This window comes from Mesoplodon bidens (genome assembly GCF_964165515.1).
Source record: "Mesoplodon bidens genome assembly, chromosome: 6".
NCBI classification, from domain to species: domain Eukaryota; kingdom Metazoa; phylum Chordata; class Mammalia; order Artiodactyla; family Ziphiidae; genus Mesoplodon; species Mesoplodon bidens.
In genome coordinates this window covers 65,539,786-65,562,864 of record NC_138162.1, presented here as the reverse complement: position 1 = coordinate 65,562,864, position 23,079 = coordinate 65,539,786, and the positions used below count along the sequence as shown (strand labels likewise).

Below are 23,079 nucleotides of genomic sequence, written 5' to 3'. Positions count from 1 at the left end.
CTGTCTTATCCATTTTTAAGTATATAGTTCAGTAGTGTTAAGTATATTCATGTTGTCATACGATACATCTCCAGAACATTTTCATCTTGCAAAACTGAAACTATACCCATTGAACAACTTCTCCCCATTTCCCCCTCTAACCAGCCCCTCACAACAACTGTTCTACTTTCTGTTGCTATGACTTTTTGTGCCTGGCTTATTTCACTTAGCATAATGTTCTCAAGGTTTTGTTGTAGAATGTGACAGAATTTCCTTCTTTGTAAGACTAAATAATATTTTATTGTATGTATATACCACATTTTGTTTATCCATTCATCTGCAGATGGACCTCTGGGTCACCTACTCATCTTAGCTCTTGTGGATAATGCTGCAGTGAATAAGGACTCTTCTCTCTTAACTACTATTAAGATCCCAAGGGGAAAACAGAGACTTCATTACACATAAACAAATATATATTAAGATAAATCAGCATTCCCCAAAATGTACTGCAAAGAATATTAATATATGATTGAGGGAAGAAAGAACATGATTACAAAAGTTTAGGAACCTCTGAAGTAAAAGAGTTAAACAAGTTTCTTTATTGGGAAACTTCTCAGTTTTTGATTTTTCAATGTGCATTGTGGACCCCTAAGAAATGATATCACAGGCAGTTTTTCCTAAACTTATTTAACCAGAAAGCCCTTGATGCAGGGTCTCTGGGATTCACGTTCTGAGAAGTAGTTAGGGTAGTCCAGTTTCCAATGAACAGTGAACTGAAAGGTGGATTCTTTTTATACTACCTTGAACAGCTATGTGGTCAAAACATACTAATGTTACTAGGATACAATTATGAGCTTCATCTAATCAAGAGGATCTGGCTTTATTTCTTTTATTCCTTTATAGTCTTACAGCTAAAAGGAGCCCTGGTCATGGTGCCAACAAAAATAGTGTCATTCTGATGCAAAAAAATGCACACAACCCAATTTCAGATTCAAGTACACTAAAAGTGATAATGTCTGGTCTTTAGTTTTGGAGCATCTGCAGCTAAAATACAAGTATGATTATTAATGTACCAAACTCATTAAAACCAGAAAGCAGATGTATCAGCAGTTATTCAAGAAAGTGTCCCACCTTTAGAAAAGGCATCAATAAAGCTTCTATCCAATGCTCTGACTTCCACAAAATAATTGTGATGACAGCTCAGACCACCAAAGCCAGCTTCAATTAGTATAGAGCTACCTATAGTTCTCAAAACTGCGTTAACTAGGAGAATGCATCTCTCAACCATGAAAATTAACAAAGCTGTTATTAAATGTGTACTTACTGCTATAATTTGGTCTCCAATTTGGATTCTTCCATCATGTTCAACAGCACTGCTCTTTGTAATGCTCTTTACAAAGATTCCTGAAGGTTCTAAGATTAGAAATAGGTTTGTTTTTGCTTTGTGTTGCTTTACTATTTACAAAGCACACTCAAATAATACCCATTCTCCATTCTCCAAATATAAAATCCTAATTCTGCACAGATATAAATCAACTAACCACACAAAGAAAACCACTAGTAGAAACTTACGCTACAGAAAAAGACAATGGTTTTGTCTGTCTGAAATAAAATATCAGAGTCGCCTGCACTAAATTATACCTAAGGAAGATTTCCATCAGTTTATGACAATCTGAAAATACATTATGTTGATTCAATATTTCATAAGACAAAGATATTAGAGGCAATTGTCAAGATGAAAGAAATAGAATATTAATGTTTAAAAACTACCTAATTTTTTATCTCCAATGTAACCAGCAATGGTAATTCCTAATCCTTGGACATTTTTAGTGAGTTCTACATCAAATGTCTCATTTTCTTCACTTTTCTGAGTAGAAGCATCAACCTAAAATAAAATTGATAAACATACACATAAATAAACATGTAAACAAACAAGATAATCTTTTTTAAGCCACAATCTTTATAAATAATATGATGTAATTGGGTGTTAGAGAACTCAGCTAGAAAATTATAGGGTAGAGATTACTCCTTCAATCTTGACAACTTGGACTGAGCATCACATTTTTACTCAAAAGGAATGTCAAGAGTAAAGCTGAACACCCCCATCAGAGAAATATATTATTGTCTGTGCATGCAAAATGTAAAAACTTAAACAGTTTCTTATTAACAAATTCTATTTTCAGGGATGGCTCATCTTCATTTTTGAAGAAGTTAGGATGTAATACAGTTAAAATAACTCATACTTTGAATCCACATCAACAAGTTCAAATCTAGCTTTGCCACTGATTTTTTCTAAGCACCACTCTGCTCAACTGTCTATCAGGAATAAGAACAAGTCCAGCTAACAATTATTGAGCAGTTTCTATATAACAGACACCTGTCATGTCTCAATTCATTTACTCCTTAGAATAAGCCTATGAGGTAGGTACAATTACTGTCAATTTTTCTCTGGGGAAACTGAGGAACACAAACTTTTCCAAGGACAAACAGCAATCTAGTAGAGGCAGAACTCAAATGTAGATAAGCTGGTTGCAGAACCCCTGCTCTTAAAAGCTGCACAGTATGTTAATTCCACCTAGAATGTAGGGGCCATACTGCCCACTCAAGACATGCCATTATTACTACCTTAAGTTGAAAGCTGTTTCTAACACCAAGAATGTGAATCTATCCTCCAGATATACTATTAATAGACTGATGATTATTTTGAAAGCCAGTGAAATGTATCAAACAGCTAATTAAAACTGTCCTTGTATTTGCTTTATAAATTCAAACTTTAATACAAAAAGCTTTTTAGAAGGAAAGAATGCCTTTCCAAATGATTTCCTTCATTCCTAGAGTGGTACCTGAAAGCAGACTTCTCTAATATGTAGACTTGTTATTATATATTGGACTGAAGGGCAAGGCTCCCTGAATAAAGCATGAGTGAACTAGCACAGTAAGTCATCAGTAAGTTGTTGGCATTATATATTAGTGTGGTGTCAGCAGATTCCACAGAACCCTAGGAAGATCACAAAAGAATGAAGTCTTTGGTTCGAATGGACGTGCAGGTTGGGGCGAGCTGGTCATGGTTTCTGATTTTCTTTAAGCACACTCTGTACCTCACTGATAAGTCACCTAAATGAGATATAATTTTATAGTAAAGTTTTATTTTTTTCATTGCACATAATTATCTGTGCAAACTTAGCAAAAGTTTAAAGTTTAGATAATTACAAGAAAATGACAAGATGAAATCTGCTTCAATTGAAACAAATGTGTCTTCTATTTTTAATAAGACTTATGCAAGTGCTATTTTAGAGGGTGGCAATTTGACTATCGAATGGTTTTAAAAGGGGCACAAGCTTCACAAATGATGATATGCACAGAATAGATATTTTTCTAAGCTTTCAATTACATCAAGTGGTTTTTGGTATTGCATTCATTTATATATTGCTGAATAAAATGTTTTGTTTACCACAAAAGAATGCCATTTAAATACTTTCATAAACAGGCTTTCTTTCTTCACTTCTTTCTCCCTGCAAAAAATAGCAACGAAACTCAATCCTAAAAACAACAGAATCATGGAAATTTCAAGTGTTCTAATAAAGTCTTAAAGGGCTTGTGGAGGAGGTTAGACTATTAAAAGAATGAATTTGTAGCAACTGTTTAGAAAATAACTGTTTTTAGATCTATAAGAAAGGAATGTAGAACTTGTATTTGCTATAAAGCTCATATAGAAATTGGTCATAATTCTCTTCTTAAATATTTAAGAAATTTCTGGATAAAATTATTTTGTTGATATTTAATCCACTATCGTCTTGTGACCTGAACTATTTGAGATAACCATCACATTATAATAATTTTGAAACATTCTAGCTTTTATCATATCAAGTTAAGAACAAAGATGGAATGCTCTGCCTATGAATAAAGCTTTTGTCACAACCCTGAAAGCATAACTTTTCTCTAAAAAAAATTATATAACTGGGTCAAGAATAGCGACTTATTACAAATCTGATAACAATTATATGACATACCTGAAAACAACAATGAAAGGTTTTAGTAAGCTTTATTTATCCACCTTGCCCACAAAAAGACACTAAGAAGCAAGGTGTTGAAAGGGAATGACTGGAACTTACAGCCCACCTTACAGAAACACTTCTAAGTAAGAAAAAGATAGAATTAAATGTTTTAGGTATTAGTAGCAAATAATTCTTTAAAATTTATTCATACTTCAAAACATTTTCCTCAAAAATTTGCTTAGAGAAAAATCAAAAACAGTAATCTAGAATTTTTAAGCAATCTATCTTTCACCTGTTATACATTATTCCTATTTAATAAACTATTATTAGTGCTGAAACATCATTACATTTGAATTTTGTTTCATTCTTTAGCACTGATACACTAACATTAATAAGTCTAGTTTCTAGTTTATTTATTTTTGCTGTGTTGGGTCTTCATTTCTGTGCGAGGGCTTTCTCTAGTTGTGGCAAGCGGGGGCCACTCTTCATCGTGGTGCACAGGCCTCTCACTATCGCGGCCTCTCTTGTTGCGGAGCACAAGCTCCAGACGCGCAGGCTCAGTAGTTGGGACTCATGGGCCTAGTTGCTCCATGGCATGTGGGATCCTCCCAGACCAGGGCTCGAACCTGTGTCCCCTGCATTAGCAGGCAGACTCTCAACCACTGCGCCACCAGGGAAGCCCAATAAGTCTAGTTTCTAAATATACACCACTGTCATCTAAGTGCTACAGTCTATGACTTTCCCATTAACTGCTTTTATCTCCTTACCCGCATCTCTGGCGTAGAAGATGGGGATGAGGAAAGCGTGATGCCCAAAGAGGTGGGCACCGTTGGTTCTTCCATGGCACCTCTTGCAATCATCAATTTGACTCTATTTCCACACTGTCTGAGGACCTGGGCTACTTGCTCACTGCTCATTCCTGCTAGATCTGTGTCACCAATCTTTAGAATGTGGTCTCCACTGCATAATCGCCCATGCTGAATAAAAAGGGATTGATTAGTCAGATTGTTGTTGTTATTATTTACTTCATCAGAGAAATCCGTCATTTAGAGGGAATGGGAGTAATAACAAAAAAAAAACTATTACATGAATTACCAATCATGGTACATTAAACATGTGGTTGTAATGTTAACTGTCTTTTTTTTTTTTTTTTTTTTTTGCGGTATGCGGGCCTCTCACTGTTGTGGCCTCTCCCGTTGCGGAGCACAGGCTCCGGATGCGCAGGCCCAGCGGCCATGGCTCACGGGCCCAGCCGCTCCGCGGCATATGGGATCCTCCCAGACCGGGGCACGAACCCGTATCCCCTGCATTGGCAGGCGGACTCTCAACCACTGCGCCACCAGGGAGGCCCTTAACTGTCTTTTGAAGCATCCTAACTTCATTAAATGTGATATAAGTAAATGAAATTCATAAATATTCTTTAAATCAATAGTTGATATGAGCTTTTCAATTTGATTTCTACCCACTCGATGCAAGAAAGCACTAGTCTTTCTGTGAATTTTTTGAGGGATACAATAAAGAGAAAATACCACTAAGGAAAGATGAAGTATAACTCACTTCACAAATATATATAACTCAAAATACAGTATCAACCACAAAAAACCACTGAGTTAATACCACAATTTTCTGCCTTGCCATTTCAATTATAAACATCCCTAAAAAACTCATTTGCAGATGAAATCTTTGTGAGACTTAAATTCAGATAAACCAGGGAAGTGAAGAGCAGTCCGGTATGCCTCCATACAGGCACTGTCCACTAGAACTTTCTGCAGTGATGAAATGTTCTGCATTGTCCAATATGGAAGCTACAAGCAACATACTGCTCTAGAGCACTTGAAATATAGCTCATCTAATGGAGGAACTGGGGTGGTAATTTTATTTAATTCAAATTTGAATTTAAAAAGTGATATGTGGCCAGTACCTACAGTATTAGACAGTGCAGCTCTATACACAAGGTAAAGCTGATTTATCACAAGCCTGTCAATTAGAGAAATTTCACTGGATACTGCATGATACTGGCTAATGTTTAAAAGGAAGAAAACGCACATAATATTGAGTTACCCTCAATAATTGATAAGGTTACCTCTATTGATAAGGCTGCCCATAAATCTGCCTTTCATTTACCAATATGAAAAATATTTTGATGCATGTGACTTATAGGTTTATAAACGTGATTTACAATCATAAAATAAAGGATATATACCTCTACAATGATCAAAACCACAACCTGGGCTTTAGTCTGTGATTCTAAAGAGTCTTAAGATCACTGTCTGTAACTGTAACTGAAAATCAAGGTCTCTCTTGAAATGTATTTCTCCCCAGGTCTAAGAAAAACATTTTACATACAAGCCCAACGAAATAGAAGATTCTGACATTGTCTAAAGCCAAAGTCTCTTCTTTCTAACAGAAATGTAAAAGACGAAGGTGTATTTTTGATAAAACATAAAAAATCTGCTGGAGTAGCTTACCTGATCAGCTACTCCTCCAGGCAGGATGGTTTTCACGATCACGCCAGTTGCTTTTCCTCCTACAATGCCAAATCCCAGACCAGAGCCATCATTTACCAATTCAATAGTCTCCACGTGCTGCCAGTGAACCTGAAAACAAAGCCCCCATATGAATTTGAAAACATTTTACGAAAAACTAAAATTTTTATTACAGTTGAGATCTCTATGAATATTATTTTGTGATTAGTATTAAATACCTAAGTGCAGACATGATAATGAGCTTTAACAGGGTCCCTTTTATTTAGTACACTTCTCTTTCAACATGTTGTTACTACTATTGATATAACCATTCTTGAAATAATCAATACATCATTAGAGTGACTGCATTTAACCAGGTAAAGAGAGATTTGCAAGATCCTTTGTAGAACTTAAAAAAAAAAAAAGGGATGATCAAGGAAAAACTGTTACCTGTTAAGAACTTCTTCTGCATAAACCCTATTGCAGGAGATTCCAAACAAAGTGACCTCTTAAAGTCACTGACAGCTGTCAGTAACTTTACAAAGCAAAATCAAGATTTTATTTGCTTACCAATAGAGTCAACTGTTTTTTTTCCCTTTTTTCTTTTTTTTTAAAAGAGCTCGTACTCTGATAAGATCAATAAAATTGGTGTTTTTTTTTTAATTTATTTTTTGGCTGCACAGCACGGCATGAGGCATCTCGGTTCCCGGACCAGGGATCGAACCCGGGCCCAAGGCAGTGGAAGCGTGAAGTCTTAACCAGTGGACTGCCAGGTAAGTCCCTAGAGTAAACTTTTTTAAGGGACTAAATTTTTTTTTTTTTTTTTTTTAAGGAATGATGTCAAGTAAAAAGGCTACATAAAGAAAGGTAACAATCCCATTCACCACTGCAACAAAAAGAATAAAATACCTAGGAATAAACCTACCTAAGGAGGTAAAAGACCTGTGCTCAGAAAACTATAAGACACTGATGAAAGAAATCAAAGATGACACAAACAGAGGGAGAGATATACCATGTTCTTGAATTGGAAGAATGAATATTGTGAAAATGACTATACTACCCAAAGCAATCTACAGGATCAATGCAATCCCTATCAAATTACCAATGGCATCTTTTACAGAACTAGAACAAAAACTCTTAACATTTGTATGGAGACACAAAAGACCCCGAATAGCCAAAGCAATCTTGAGGGAAAAAAATGGAGCTGGAGGAATCAGAATCCCTGACTTCAGATTATACTACAAAGCTACTGTAATAATCAAGACAATATGGTACTGGCACAAAAACAGAAATATAGATCAACGGAACAGGATAGAAAGCCCAGAGATAAACCCACGTACCTATGGTCAACTAATCTATGACAAAGGAGCCAAGGATATACAATGGAGAAAAGATAGTCTCTTCAGTAAGTGGTGCTGGGAAAACTGGACAGCTACACGTAAAAGAATGAAATTAGAACACTCCCTAACACCATACACAAAGGTAAACTCAAAATGGATTAAAGACCTAAATGTAAGACCAGATACTATAAAACCCTTAGAGGAAAACATAGGAAGAACACTCTTTGACATAAATCACAGCAAGATCCTTTTTGACCCACCTCCTAGAGTAATGGAAATGAAAACAAAATAAACAAATGGAACATAATGAAACTTAAAAGCTTTTGCACAGCAAAGGAAACTCTAAACTAGATGAAAAGACGACCCTCAGAATGGGAGAAAATATTAGCAAATGAATCAATGGATTCAATGGATTAATCTCCAATACATATAAACGGCTCATGCAGCTCAATATCAAAAAAACAAACAACCCAATCCAATAATGAGCAGAAGACCTAAATAGACATTTCTCCAAAGAAGACATACAGATGGCCAAGAAGCACATGAAAAGCTGCTCAACATCACTTATTATTAGAGAAATGCAAATCAAAACTACAATGAGGTATCACCTCACACCGGTCAGAATGGGCATATCAGAAAATTTACAAACAACAAATGCTGGAGAGGGTGTGGAGAAAAGGGAACCCTCCTGCACTGTTGGTGGGAATGTAAATTGATACAACCACTATGTAGAACAGTATGGAGGTTCCTTAAAAAACTAAAAATAGAATTACCATATGACCCAGCAATCTCACTACTGGGCATATACCCAGAGAAAACCGTAATTCAAAAAGACACATGCACCCCAATGTTCATTGCAGCACTATTTACAATAGCCAGGACATGGAAGCAATGTAAATACCCACCAACAGACGAATGGATAAAGAAGATGTGGTACGTACATATAATGGAATATTACTCAGCCATTAAAAGAAATGAAATTGGGTCACTGGTAGAGGCAAGGATGGACCTAGGGACTGTCATACAGAGTGAAGTAAGTCAGAAAGAGAAGAACAAATATCATATATTAATGCATATATGTGGAATCTAGAAAAATGGTACAGATGAACTGGTTTGCAAGGCAGAAACAGAGACACAGATGTAGAGAACATACATATGGACACCAAGGGGGAAAGCGTGGTGGGGTGGTGGTGGGATGAATTGGGAGATTGGGATTGACATGTATACACTAATATGTATAAAATAGATAACTAATAAGAACCTGCTGTATAAATAAAATAAAATTAAATTAAATTAAAAAAATAATTTTTTAGAAGCCATAAACTTAATCATCATTACATAAAAAATAATCCAGGCCACAGAGAGATGCAACAAAAAGGGAAAAACCCAAGAAGTACAAAGAATCTACAGGAAGTGTGAACCCATACAAAACCTTAAAGAACTAGAAAAATACGTTCTGTTCCTCTTGAAAATCTGAGGTACTCACCGGATTAGAGTGAGCTGAAATTGTGCTGGCCGCAGAAGGAGAACGGGAAACTATGGGGCTGATAAGCTGAGGCAATGAGCCTCTGGCAATAACCAGCTTGACAGTATCTTTGGCTTTCTGCAGGATGCTGATGGCCTGCTGATGTGTAATTGTCTGATCAAGTGCCTGTCCGTTAATAGCAAGGATCTGATCAGTTTCCTTCAATCTTCCATCTCTAAGAATGAAAAAGAGGGTAAAAAATAACTAACAGCTCTCAAAAAAATGACAGCTTCTTTGGCATGCATTTTCAGGTTATTTTTAATTCTATTTTCTAATGTCCACACTATGAAAGCTTTTTCCTGCAGCTGCACTTCTAAAAATATTTTTTCTATTTCTTTAATTTAGTATGTATATGAGACAGTGTTTACTAAACTATTGTGCCCAATCATTATGCTGTACACCTTAAACGTACATACTGCTGTATGTCAATTATGTCAAAATAAAAATGGAAGGGAAAATATATATGCTTTGGCTCCAGTTGACCTACCCCTTATCAACCCCTCCCAGCTAAAAGCACCTTCTTTTCAGCTACCCACTCAACCTACACACCGCATTTTACATGTTCCTATCCTCTACAAATGAAAGCAAAGATGTATATATTTACTTGTTGCTTTGAGTATATTAATAAAATATAGCTCAAATTATCATAGGCCATTTGTATACTTTTCTATAAAGTAATTTTAAAATCTAATCAAAAAGAGCCCATTTAATAGCAATGAGAGTACTGTCCTAGTCAAATTTTCTTTCCTTACTAAAAAATGATTAAGTTATGACTATATTTAAAAGTAACTCTCCTTTCAAAGGACTTTCTTTTTATCATAGCAATGTTAAGAATTTAATGATTTCTAAAAACTAATAACAGATTGTATTCAGTTTTTTGTCTGTTTTTATTCATTTTTGTTCCTTGAAATTCTCCCAAGGTGAGCAGTACCTTCTGAATGTGGTATCAAAAACAGAAAAGAGGGGCTTCCCTGGTGGCACAGTGGTTGAGAGTCCGCCTGCCGATGCAGGGGACACAGGTTCGTGCCCCAGTCAGGGAAGATCCCACATGCCGTGGAGCGGCTGGGCCCATGAGCCACGGCCGCTGAGCCTGCGCGTCCGGAGCCTGTGCTCCGCAACGGGAGAGGCCACAACAGTGAGAGGCCCGCGTGCCACACACACACACAAAAAAAACAGAAAAGACACAGTGACAGTCTCACCTGTGGGCCACACTGCCCTCCTGGATCTCCTGCACAAATATCCCCAGTTCTCCCCGGTTTTCACTCCTCAGTCCCACAACACTGAACCCAAGGCCTCCACATGGAGGTTTGAGGAGCTCAAAAACTTCTATTTGGCGACCCTGTTCAGGAAAAAAAGCAAGAAATATAATTAAATGCAAATCACTGCACTTGCAATCATCTTATTAGTGGCATTAATCTGTTCTTTAAAAGAAAAGAAATTAAAAATATTTTTTTCTAAGATCAACTTTATCACTCATCACCTAGAATGAGACATTTATTTATCCTGAAGAATATTTCTGAAACATAACATATAATGCCCAGTTTAAAATATGATAATTAGAAAAAGGAATAGAAAAGTCTCAGAACCACCTAAGCCCACATAAATTCTACATCTTTGTCATTCCAATTTTTTCAGATATTATAAATGTCTTCATAAATAAGAATATTATATTTAAAATATACTTGATATATATTTAATGTATATATTTAACTTACATAATGTAAATATATATAAGTATTCTTCAAATTATCCAGGATTTGATTACATTCTTAAGATATTATACATTCTATAGTTAACTATCAGGAAGAAATGCTCTTACCTGGGCCATATTTTTGATCAGTTGATCAAATTCATCACAAGCAGGTTTCCCATTGATGTGTGCAGTACCCAATCCTGTAAGAACTTCCAGATTCCCATTACTTGGGGATAATAAAAATGATTCATTTTGCAGAGTAGGAATTACAGCTGGGCTGAGATGTGGAATGTGGGCACATTCAACATTTGAAATTGTGGGAGTTGCAATGTTTACCTAAGAGTAATATGGAAAGTATTAACAACTTTGTCATTCCATAAAGTATTTCATAGGAATCATCCCAAGAGAGGTAATAATGAAGTACCTATGAAATTTCAAAATGTCCATACCCTTTTATTCTGCAACTCTATTTCAAGGAGAAAAATTAGAAAAATACACAAAGATGTAAATGCAAGGATGTTCAACACAGCACTATTTTTTAGGTGGAAAAAGTTTTAAAAACTAATTAAGTGAAAAGAATCAGTGTTCAACGTCAAGGTACTTATGAAAACACACACAAAAACACATCCATACATATGTTTTTAAGTGAAAAGGCCTAGTTATTGAACAATAACAGTAAGTATAGTACAATTCAATGTACACTTAAAAAATGTTTACATGTGTATTAAACATCTGGAAGAATATATACCAAACCACCAACAGAACACTAGTTGTCCCCAAGAGATGGGATTCCAGAAGGCCATTAACTTACCATATTGCTTGAATTTTTATAACAACCTATGCAGTAAAGAATTTGGTCTTTCCCAGAAAGAAGCCCGGCCTTTGTCCTTACCTCATAGGAAGTAACCTCTAAACCCTTGGAATTTCCCAGATGACAGAAGTGTCTCTGTTATTCACAGTGGGCCCCAAGGCCACATGATATCCTCTCAAATTCTTAAACTAACTCATCTCACACGAGCAATCAATCATGCCTATGAAATGATGTCCCAATAAAAACTCTGAACACCAAGCTCAGGTGAGCTTCCTGGGTTGTCGATACTCCATGCATACTGTCACACAACGAGTTTGGGAAGGGAACACTTCCTCAGGAAAATGGAAGCTTCACATCTGGAATGCTCTCAGACTCAGTGCTATGCATCTCTTTCTTAGGTTAACTTTCGACCTGTATCCTTTCCCTATAACAGATCATAACCATGAGTCTTAACAGCTTTCAGTAGGCTCTATAGGTCCATCTAATGAATTATTGAACCTGAGCATGGTTTGGGGAACCTCCTGAATGTGCAGTTGGAATCAGAAGTGAGGGTGGTCTTGTGTGGACTCTTCCTTCCAACTTTGTACTTGGAGCTTAACTCCTTGCTGTTGGTGTCACAAGTCTAGGGCAGAGCTGCCAGTCTGGAGGACTATGCCCTCAAACCTCACAGTATGGGTAACTCCAGGTACAATGATATTAATAAACAACAACAAAATATTCCATAATTACTTGTATGTGCTTGTTATACGGAGCTAAATAATCTAATACTAATAAATAATAATATATTTATTATTAAATATTAATATATTCATAGAATATCTTATATAAAATCATATTGACATTAATATAGTAATATTAAATAATAAATGTAAATAATAAATATTACATTAAAGCTAAGCAATTATTAAAACAGTGCAAAGAGTCAATCCTAATTTTGTATTTCTATAGGGTATCTGGAATGTAACTTTTAATTTACAATTAATCGTGAGAAAAGTTATATCAATGACACTTTTGGATCACTCTCTAAGCTCATCTCCCAGCACTCTGTCCTTCACTCACAGAGCTCCAGCTATACTAACCACTTTACTGTTCCTCCAACTGCCAAGGTGCTCTCTCTAGCAGCCAAGTACTTCCTTCCCCCAAGTATCTACGTGCTTACATTTTTAGTTCATCCAAGTGCACTCAACATCACCTCAGAAAAGGCCTCCCTGACAACCCTAACTGAGACTGTGTCCCACCATTACGCTCCATGAGCTGACACTGCCCTGTTTTTCTTCATGGTGCTTATTATTGCCTGGCATGCACCCTGCTGTCATGGAGCTTCCATCCCAATCTGCAGAGACAGACTAGAATGTGGAATTCTCCAGTGGAGGAATTTGACTGTTTTATTCTCTATTATATCCTCATCCTCTAGGAGAGTGTCTTGCACGGAGTTGGCATTCAATATACATCTGCAGAATAAACGTTTATCCATTTTTAAGGACCCACTCTGATCTAATCTGCCCAATGACCCTCCAAGAATCACCATTACCATTTTACAGATGACAAAATTACACAAAGTCACACACCTAGTAAGTAGATTATGACCTAGATTTTTGCATCATGGTGCTACTATCATCTTCGTATTATACACATAGCAAACAATCATTTCTGGAAATGAGACATTAGTAAATGTCTTCCATTGACAGAAGCAATCAAAATATTTCACAATTTATGTCACCAATCCATGCCTAAGTTTGTTACCTGTCCTAAAAAATAAAACAGGAAACTCAGTAACTTACCAAAGTTACCAGTAATTCACCATTTCATTGGCTATCTACAACCACAGATGTAAAAGAGATCAACGTATTTGAGGAAGAGGCTTTGGGGAATCCTTTCAAATGCTTATTTTAAAATCTACAGCAGGCATGATCAATTATTATTTTTTCAAAAGTAAGCTTCTTATGACAAACCTGATTTTTTTTAAACCTGAGCATGGCAACTTCAATAAAATCTGCCGGCAGAAGATACACTGTTCAGGTTGAAGCAGATGGCATCATGAAATCTGTGACAGGCTGAGGATCCCACACACCAGGACCTAATGCCTATGGTATGTTTGCATAGGGAAAAAATATTTGGAGTTTTGCTACAGTGAGCCAGGATGAACAAATCACATCATAAGCACAAAGAGTCTGTGTGAAGTTAACTGGTGAAACAGAAGCTCTGACACTATGCAAGACAAGGTGTGAAGGCATTCCAAGAGTAAAGTTATATATGCATATAAAGCTATAAGATACCGAATATCAATTGTCTTCTACAAATTTGTTAAAGGTTAATAAATGACAGTGACTCCTCCTATCTCCTCCCAGCCACTGAGGTCTACATAAATGTAAAAGCAAAGAGATCACATAAGTAAAAACTAAAATATAATTATACCATCATACAAAAGGCTTGTTTTTAACTTTGAAAATTTATACCCATAGGAAAAAGCACAAAGGCACCTTGTGATTCTGCCATAGCTTTATTCAAATGGCTTTCTGAACTATAATCTCTTTGAAGAACAAGAATGAATCTCTTTGCCATGATAGGTCTGTTCAAAACAGACATAGTATAAATGTTTAATAAAAAGAACTTGACTCCCATCTTGGTTTATAGAATATAAAATAAACAGAAGAAAACACAACTATCTGTTGAGTTTTATATACAGGTAAACAATCTGTATAATTTATGGAAGTTGCTAGTAAATGAGCAAGAGTCACCAAATAATTTTCTGTTTTCTGCTTAGTTTCTGGCTATTTCAGTCTAAAAAGGTCTTTTATGTTCTTAGTAAATAAACATGTATTAATCTATGGATTCTAATTAGTGCTAACACTAAAACATAAATAAAAACTATGTAAGGTATTCAATTAAAAAGTTATCAAATTCTTTGTGAAAGGGTAATATGTTAAAGGATACAAATTTCCAGTTATAAGATGAAAAAATTCCAGGTATCTAATGTACAGCATGGTGATGACAGTTAACAATATTGTATTATATACTTGAAAGCTGCTAAGAGAACATATTTTAAAAAGTCTTCACCTAACACACACATAAAGGGTTAATTATGTGAGGGGACAGATGTATTAACTAGCCTTACTCTGGTAAATAAGGGTAGCAAATATTTCAAATATCACGTTGTACATCTTAAACTTACACAATATTATATGTCAACTATAACTCAAATAATAGGCTGGAAAAAATAGTGATTCCTTTGGGGTAGTTAGGACTGACTGAGGGGACACAGAGATTATTATGGAGCGCTGGTAACCTTCTATACCTTGATTTATGGGGAAGGTTATGTGTACATTCAATTTGTAAAAAATCCTTGAGCCACATAATCTTTGCTTGATTGATTGTATGTTTTTTTCTCAGTATTTTTTAAACTTTACAAAGTAAGTGATACAATCAGAGCAGAGAACCTGGGGTACTCCAATGAATGATATAAACATACACTTCTCTTAAAGAAAGAGGCAGTAGGAATAGCCTCTATGTATCAAGCTAAACCTTCTCTGAGAGAAACTGAATTTAAAGTTCAATTACCAAGCATTCACCTTAAGTGAAGGAAAATAAAGAAATGGATATCTGAAGATGAAGCTTAGTCTATTACTGTGATAGATTACCCTCCACAGGCTTGATATGGATTCAACTGGCTAATTCCCATTGCCAGAATAAATCTTTTAACAAGTGCTCAAGTCAAGATGAATCCTCAGCAAATGTGTTTTGACCTCTGTAGCGCATCTAGATCTTTCTCCCTTAAAGATTATACATTTTAAAAACTTGTATCATTTAATTGCACACCAAATTAGAAGAAAAAAATAATCTTTATGCTGTCTTATACTTTTATACTAAAGTAGTTTGACCCACCCTGGTACAAGGCTGATATAATTGTAAGATTTTTAAAATTATAAATTGTTTTTCATCTTTTTTCAATAAGAATACCTATTCTTTAAAATTAATGTAATTCCAAACATACTCAACAAGATCAACATCTTAATATTTTGATCATATACATGTGGTTTATGCACTTAAGCTTAATCCAATAGAAAACTTCTCAAATATGTAGATTCACTTAACAAAAACTGCTACAAAATACTGAAATATTAACTTCTTAGGTTTTATCTATCCCTTCTGTGTTGTTAACTGAAAAGGAAGTTAACGTTATTAGCTCTATTTTCATGGCTAACATCAATCTTTCCAGAAGTACTTGTATTATTGTCTACAAAAATGACTGCTTAGGATCAAACTGAATTTCCCAAAGCACTTCTGTATAGATTGTCCAAACCTAATTTGTGGTCCTGTTATTTTGACTTATTCTGAATTCAGAGTATAGCAATGAGAGTAAAACAACCCAAATGCTTATGTACATTTGATGAATACTGTATTTCTATCACTTAAAAGCTAAAATATGTATTATCTTGAATTAAGCAAGAAAAATGACCACTACTTTTGCAACCTTAGTTTTGGTAGATTTTAAACAAATTTATAAACATATATTGCTAGTTCACTTTCCCAATTTTTTGTTTGTTTGTTACTCCCTCAACATAATGAAAAATAAGAAGCAAGGCACTCTCTGGGGAATCTGCCATAACAGGTGCACCTCATAGAAATGCAGACTGTTTTTTTGTTTTGTTTTTTTTTTATCTGCACCTTGTCTTTTCTTCTTGTAGAGCAAGAAAAGTGCTTATTTTCTTGTGAATTTACAAAAATGCCGTAAAACACTCTCTGGAACTGATCCCAAATATGAAATGCAAAGAGGGATAGGATGCTGAGAGTATTCAATGAAATACAGCACCTAAAATGGTAGCAATAACAGGAAAAAAATCTTATACATAATAGAGCTCCATTTCAAGTTTGGAACCAAGAGATGCCTCTTTTTCCATAAATCATTCAGTGAAATACTGAGTAGAGCACAACTCTGATGCATTATTGAACAGGCAACCCTCCTTGCACAGTAATTGATGGTGGCACTCTGATTTAATGATCCTTATTTTTAAAGCTAATTAAAGAAATTGAGTTGCATGTTCAAAGCATATTAGCTTAATGTGACCAGACTATTTTGGACATAAAGTAGCTCACAGTTCCTGAGCTAAACAAGATACAAAATGCAACAGCAAGTTATAAGGGCGGGGTGGGGGGTTCAGATGAAACAAGCATAATTTTACATTTTCTATGAGACCTATCTTTAGTTCATTCAAATACTTAAGCACCTGAAATGTCCGATACATTGGGCTCTAAGTGATGGGATGGTAATTAAAGAGGTATCTGTGGTAGACTGTGAAAGAAAAGGCAACAAATTATTTTCAGCTCCTCTCAGCAAGAACAAGTCTATTTCCCCACCTTTGAATCAAATAAAAACGTTCTTGATTTAGTAAAAATTATTAATTTTATTCGATATTGACTCTTGCATGCACATCCTTTTAATACTCTGTTAAAAATGGTAAGTATGTATAAAGTACTTCTGCTATACAAAAAAAATACAATTGTCAGAAGAGAGTTTGACTTGCAAACTAAACTATGCTATTTTTTTCATGGGCACCATATTACTTGAAATAAATGACTTAAAACCAAAAATGATTATACAGACTTGGGTATATGGCAGACAATTTCTCAAAAATAAACAAAGGATGCCTGTCACTTCAAGGAAAACAACTGACAGCAATTGTTGCCAGTAGTAAAATTTGAGCTTTCAAGTAAAAATGAGAATTTTGAAAAATTTGCATCTGCCTTCCTGAGCTTGACACTTTTCCATAATTTAAAGACTCCATTGATAAGATCAGAAGCAATATTAGCCAAGTGTAACTTTCTGATACTACATAGTGAAATGTGAAATGTAATTTTTCTATTTTTCAAATTTTCCAGATGACCAATATAAAATTATGCATGGATAATAAAAGTAAAAATTCAAAGCACAAGACAGATTTTACAGTAACAGAGTACAAAATGTTCACTGTTTTAGTTTCAGATACCACGTTGTAACTAACCTTTAAGAAACTACCAAGAGTTTTGGTGTCCTATTGAACGAGGATATCCACAACCATCTGAAAAGGCTATATATACCCCTCCCCTTTTCCAGCTACATACTGATACTTGCATGAGGCCAGATTTTCTCACATACATCAACTAAAACAACAAATGCAAACACATCAAAGGCAGAAGCAGACATGAGAATCCACTGTCTTCTACTGAGCCACGTTAAAGAGATGTGCAAAAATATAAGAACAATGCCACTCTTCTCACTAATTTTTAAAGGTAATCGGTTTATTACTGTTTTTAATATAAGTAAATATTTATAATAGTTCTCAATTTTAATTTCTAACCTGATAAATATTGGTGGATAAAACCACAAAAACAAAAGCTCTTTGAGGTGCTTAGTAATTTTTAAGAATGTAATGGGGCCATGAGGCCAAACTGAGAGTTGCTGCCTTAGAACATAAAATCTCAATAGGAGGAGGAAGCAATAGGCAGAGAACTGATATTTTTTGAGTGCTTGGTAAGCACTGGGCTTATGCCTTAGTTTTAAAATCCACGTTATTTAGTTCTGATTTTACAACTAAAGGAGAAAAAAAAGGGGGCTCAGTCAAGATAAATAGATATTTTTTCATTTTAAGAAATCAACTCTGGCTTAAGATCATTTACTTATAAATATCAGTGCCAGAATACAAATCTGGATTGTGTCTGTCTCCAAACAAGACAACACTACAATACTGCCAGCACCTGAGATCAGATAATCAAAACAAAGGCCTCTAGATCACCAGGAAATCCTTAAATTATGTTCATTATACTGTTTAGGACAGTGAAACAAAAGACAACAGAGCTCTATGATTAAGACCTGGGCTCTGGAGTCAGCGTGCCTGCATTCAAATACTAACTCCCCCACTTAACCTGTGCCTCCGTTTCCCCAGCTGCAAAATGAGGAAAATGTTATCCTGTGCTTTACAGTATTGTTATAATGATGAAACAGGTAACTCTACGTGGAATAGCTCCTGGCACACAGTAGGAATTCCATACATGTTAACTGCTATGATGATGATGAATGATGAGTGACACATCTTTTTCAATATGGTTTCTACGAGAAAAATGAGGTATCCTCAAAGTAACTTCAGTTATTTGGCTAGTTTATTTATGTTAAAAACCCGTTCTCAAGCAAGGAAAGTTGTTATTAATGCACAAAACTTCTAAATATTCAACAACATTCACATACTCATTAATTAAGCAATCATTTATTGAGTTTGAGCAAAGTGTCGTGTTAGGGACAAGGTATTCAAAGATGAACATGGCATGGATTTTATCCCAAAAGTAGTAAATGGACTCCAAACAAACCTCCAAACAAATGAGTTCTACAACTCCTGTTTACGCTTGTTAAGAACAAATGGCGAGTGGTGCACAGCATATACACCACTAGTCTAGGCATGTGTGTTGATGTGTATTTGCAGAATGTCTTTCCTTTATTTAAATCTCAACACTTCTGTGCTTTCTTAACAAAATTTCCAAGGGAAAAAAATTTACAGAATGTAACTTGACCAAAAATAATATTCTTATCAAAGTACGCTGAAATTTTCTACATCCAAGGGGTAAAGGTATCAAAATTAAGTAAATTTATCTTTTTCAAATGCCACCACAAATTTCAGAAATTGAAAATCTAGACAAATGACGTGTTAGAATGTTTGCAGTGTTTTTTCTATGTCCCACATTTCCAGAAGATAAAACTGATTCACTGTTCACAGTCTGCTTAGAGAAAAATAAAAATAAAACCTTCTAGACAAGTATAAATATATGGAAATGGGCATATGAAGACTGATGTTACTTTGCCATGCTGTCTCTCCATTCCACTATTACCTTTACCCAGTTCATTTACTTTAAAACCTAGCATAATTATAAACAAAAGCAGAATGAAACTTCTGATTTACATTAAAAAGGCCCTCTGATTAAAATTTGGTGGGAGAATTTGAAGGAAATGGCAAATCTTAATGAATTTGAATTTACAAAAGATTTAGTTTAAATTCATTTCTATTTAGGAATGCTATTAACTGTTTTTTCAACTTATTTGCTCCTTTAAATTACAGAGCTAAGGATTTAGAAACTGTAAATTAGAAGTTTAAAAAAAGCATTGGCTTCAGGGTCAGACAGACCTGGATTCTTCCCCTATATCTACCAATGAATAATCGTGTGGTCCAGATTAAGTTATATAACCTCTCTAAACCCCAATTTCCTCACTGGACAAAATGGGGATAAAACCCATCTCAAAAAGCTGATGGACTGGTTAAATGAGACAAAGTCCACAGCACACAATGGCTTCCTAAAAGTAATTGTTCTTGTTGTTGCTGTTGCTATATTTCAAATGCAAATCAACCTCTATTGTTCTAAATTCTTGGGTTATAAAACTGATTTACATTATACCCAGTAAATTTCACATTTTTTCCCTCTTCTCCAAAGACCATTTAACTTTGTCACAAAAACACCATACAATTAGCACCATTTGCTGTTTTAGACACACATGCATACCCAATAGCAAGATGGTGTTGCATTTTAATCCAGCACTGTATAAAAAGCTTGAACACTGCCTTCTTGCCCAGGATAAAACAAGAATTTTAGTCCCTTCAAAGGCTCTATATTTACAAACTTTTAGTTAAAGGAACAAACATTTAAAAGCTGTTATTGTACCAAAAATAAAGTATTTGAAATTCCTACAGTAAATAAACTTTATGGTAAATGTAAAAACATGAGACTCAACTCCTCCTCTCATAACTTCTCCTAGATAACGTACATTGAAGTCTCAAGAAACAGACACTTTCCTGTTAGGCAGCTGCAATGCTCTCTCATAAAAGCAAAACCATTTCAGGGGTAAGAAAAATAGTTTTTTCATTTTCACAGGCAACATCAACTGGGAAGAATTCCAGTCGATTTCTCGATACTTCCTGTTAATGGGGTTGAGGCGTATCTTCTTTCTCTCTGTTCCCCTTCACCCATTCCCAGTCATAATTTAACCTAGGCATTCTTGGGAGACAGTAGCCATTTCCCCTTTCCTGACAGCAAGCCTACAGGTGAATTATCTTCATTTCAGTCTCAAATTAGAAACCATCCACAGAAGGGTTATGTTTTCATCTTTTACATAAGTAATAAAATAAAGCTGAGGAAATACAGGCATCTCTGCTCTTTGAGACATGAATTACACAAAACAGCATCTTTCTGACGACCAAAGTCAAAACAGAGCAACCAAGTACTCAGTTATCAAAATTCTCAACTTTCCAACAACCTAAAAAACATAAATGTAAGAAAGTGTCAGAGGTGAGGATGTTACTGCTTAAAAGCAGCATACCTCAACACTTTGGCCATGAACTTGATTTATCAGTCCTACAAATACAGAAGAGTGGCTCTTTGCGCAGGCCTCAGGATGGTGGTGTTGCACCCAATACCCTCTGCTTACGTTAGATATTTGAAAGTAACCCTATGAAATACACACTGACTACCTGTTTCTTTAGGTTCTATAAAGTGCGCTCCTGTTTTAAGACAGTATGAGAAAAAAAATACATGGGGTACATTACTTCATGTACTCTTTTGCAGAAAAGCCGTCGCTAAATTAGTGTGTATTCTTAGTGTATTTCATTCTTAGAAAGGTGAAAGAAATAGTCCTTTGAAGTACAAGTCATGTATTTTACAATTATAATTGAGGGTCTTATCCATCAAAAATGTCATTAAAACCTATACCTTTATGTTGTGTGTTTTTACTATGACCTTTAAAATGTGGAGAAATAAAAATACGTAAATAAAATGACTGTTGAAAGACTGTATTTAATAGTGTGGTTAAAAGATAAAGTTGATACAACTTCAACTTGATACAATAAAATTTGATATAGAAAGTTGAATGCAAAAGAGCAAAGATGATAAAAACCAACCAAAAAAAAAAAAACTCAAAAAACAAAACAAAAAAATCTTACCTAAATAAATCCTTTATAATCTGGCTCCAAAGTTTCCTCTCTTGCCAATAGCCTCACGTATTCTATTGCTCTGATAATACAGGTATGTATGTGACTCTGTACCAGGGTTTTTCAGCCTCAGCACTGAACACACCCTAGACCCCATACTCCTTTGTTTTGATGGGCTGTCCTTTACACTGAGGATGTTCGGCAGCATCCCTGGACTCCCGTGCCAGCAGCAATGGCCCCCACAGCCCACATGTTGCAACAATCAAAAGTGGCTCCAGGTATTGTCCGATGTCCCCTGGAGAGGGAGAATGTAAAATCCCCATTTGAGAACTGCTCTATACTCTTGTTACCACTGTTCCCACTACCTGAAAAAACTTCCTCCATCTCTGCAGAAAACTCCTACTCATTTTCAAGACCTATTTTACATGTTACTTCCAGTGTGACGTTTTCCTCTAATCTAAGTTAGTAATTTCTTCCTCTTTCTTCCTCTTATACCACTCACATTCTTGTTTATCTATTTAATTACATAAGGCTATACATGTTCTATATTTCCCTCTAGATGGTGAGAACCTCCATCTTACTTATTCATTGTGTTTTTGATTATTTTAGGTGTTCAACAAGGTTTGTTAATAAATGATTATGAGCTTTCTATAAAATAACCATGAGCTCCAGTAATGTTCCCATTGCCAAGGGGAAATCTGGTTCATAGAATGATGTCTCACACTGAGCAATATATAATTATCTGGTTCTTTTTTGCCTTTGTCCTGGGAAATGGGAAATAAATTCTATACTAAATTTTAGCAACCCAAGATTCTTGGTATATCTAGTTCTCTAATATTTTTATTTGATCTTTATTTAGATTTACCTTTGAATCATCTTTTAGTCAGGATGCTTTGCCTTCAGGAGTTGTTCCAAATTCTTTTTGGAATGTGAACAGATAAAACTTAGGAACACAGAAATATAAAACCACAATTTTATACCATGAAGACCGTATTTTCCAAGAATAAAAATGAAAAAGATGAACTGAATTACTGTGATCTACACTGAACAGTAATTTCCAACACTGATTCTATGTTAAATCAGCATCTCTCCAATTATTTCAAGAGATGTCATAAAATTTCCAAAGAAAAACTTGGAAAAATCTGGTTTACTTTTGTGTGTAATACATTATGCATCTAGATGATATATATGTAAGCCAACACTTTCCTGGGAGAAAGGTTAATGAACCAGCAACCTGGAAATATCAAACAAGAACAACAACAAAATAACAAGTGTCATACTCCAAAAAGGCTGGAAATCACTGATAAGGAGAAACCTCCAGAATATTCTG

The 23,079-nt window shown here is 35.2% G+C and overlaps 1 protein-coding gene across 7 annotated transcripts in view; it reads right to left on the bottom strand.

Annotated features, from left to right (window-relative positions):
- Nucleotides 1-23,079, bottom strand: part of MPDZ (multiple PDZ domain crumbs cell polarity complex component) — a 163,258-nt gene that overhangs the window by 99,070 nt on the left and 41,109 nt on the right. For all 7 annotated transcript variants that reach the window (XM_081236972.1, XM_081236976.1, XM_081236973.1 and 4 more), the window contains exons 4-10: nt 11,124-11,333; nt 10,504-10,643; nt 9,266-9,479; nt 6,443-6,571; nt 4,742-4,951; nt 1,750-1,864; nt 1,304-1,392 (exon numbers count right to left, since the gene is read on the bottom strand). In XM_081236972.1, the coding sequence (XP_081093098.1) occupies nt 1,304-1,392; nt 1,750-1,864; nt 4,742-4,951; nt 6,443-6,571; nt 9,266-9,479; nt 10,504-10,643; nt 11,124-11,333 (1,107 nt within the window). The remainder of the gene's footprint in view (nt 1-1,303; nt 1,393-1,749; nt 1,865-4,741; nt 4,952-6,442; nt 6,572-9,265; nt 9,480-10,503; nt 10,644-11,123; nt 11,334-23,079) is intronic.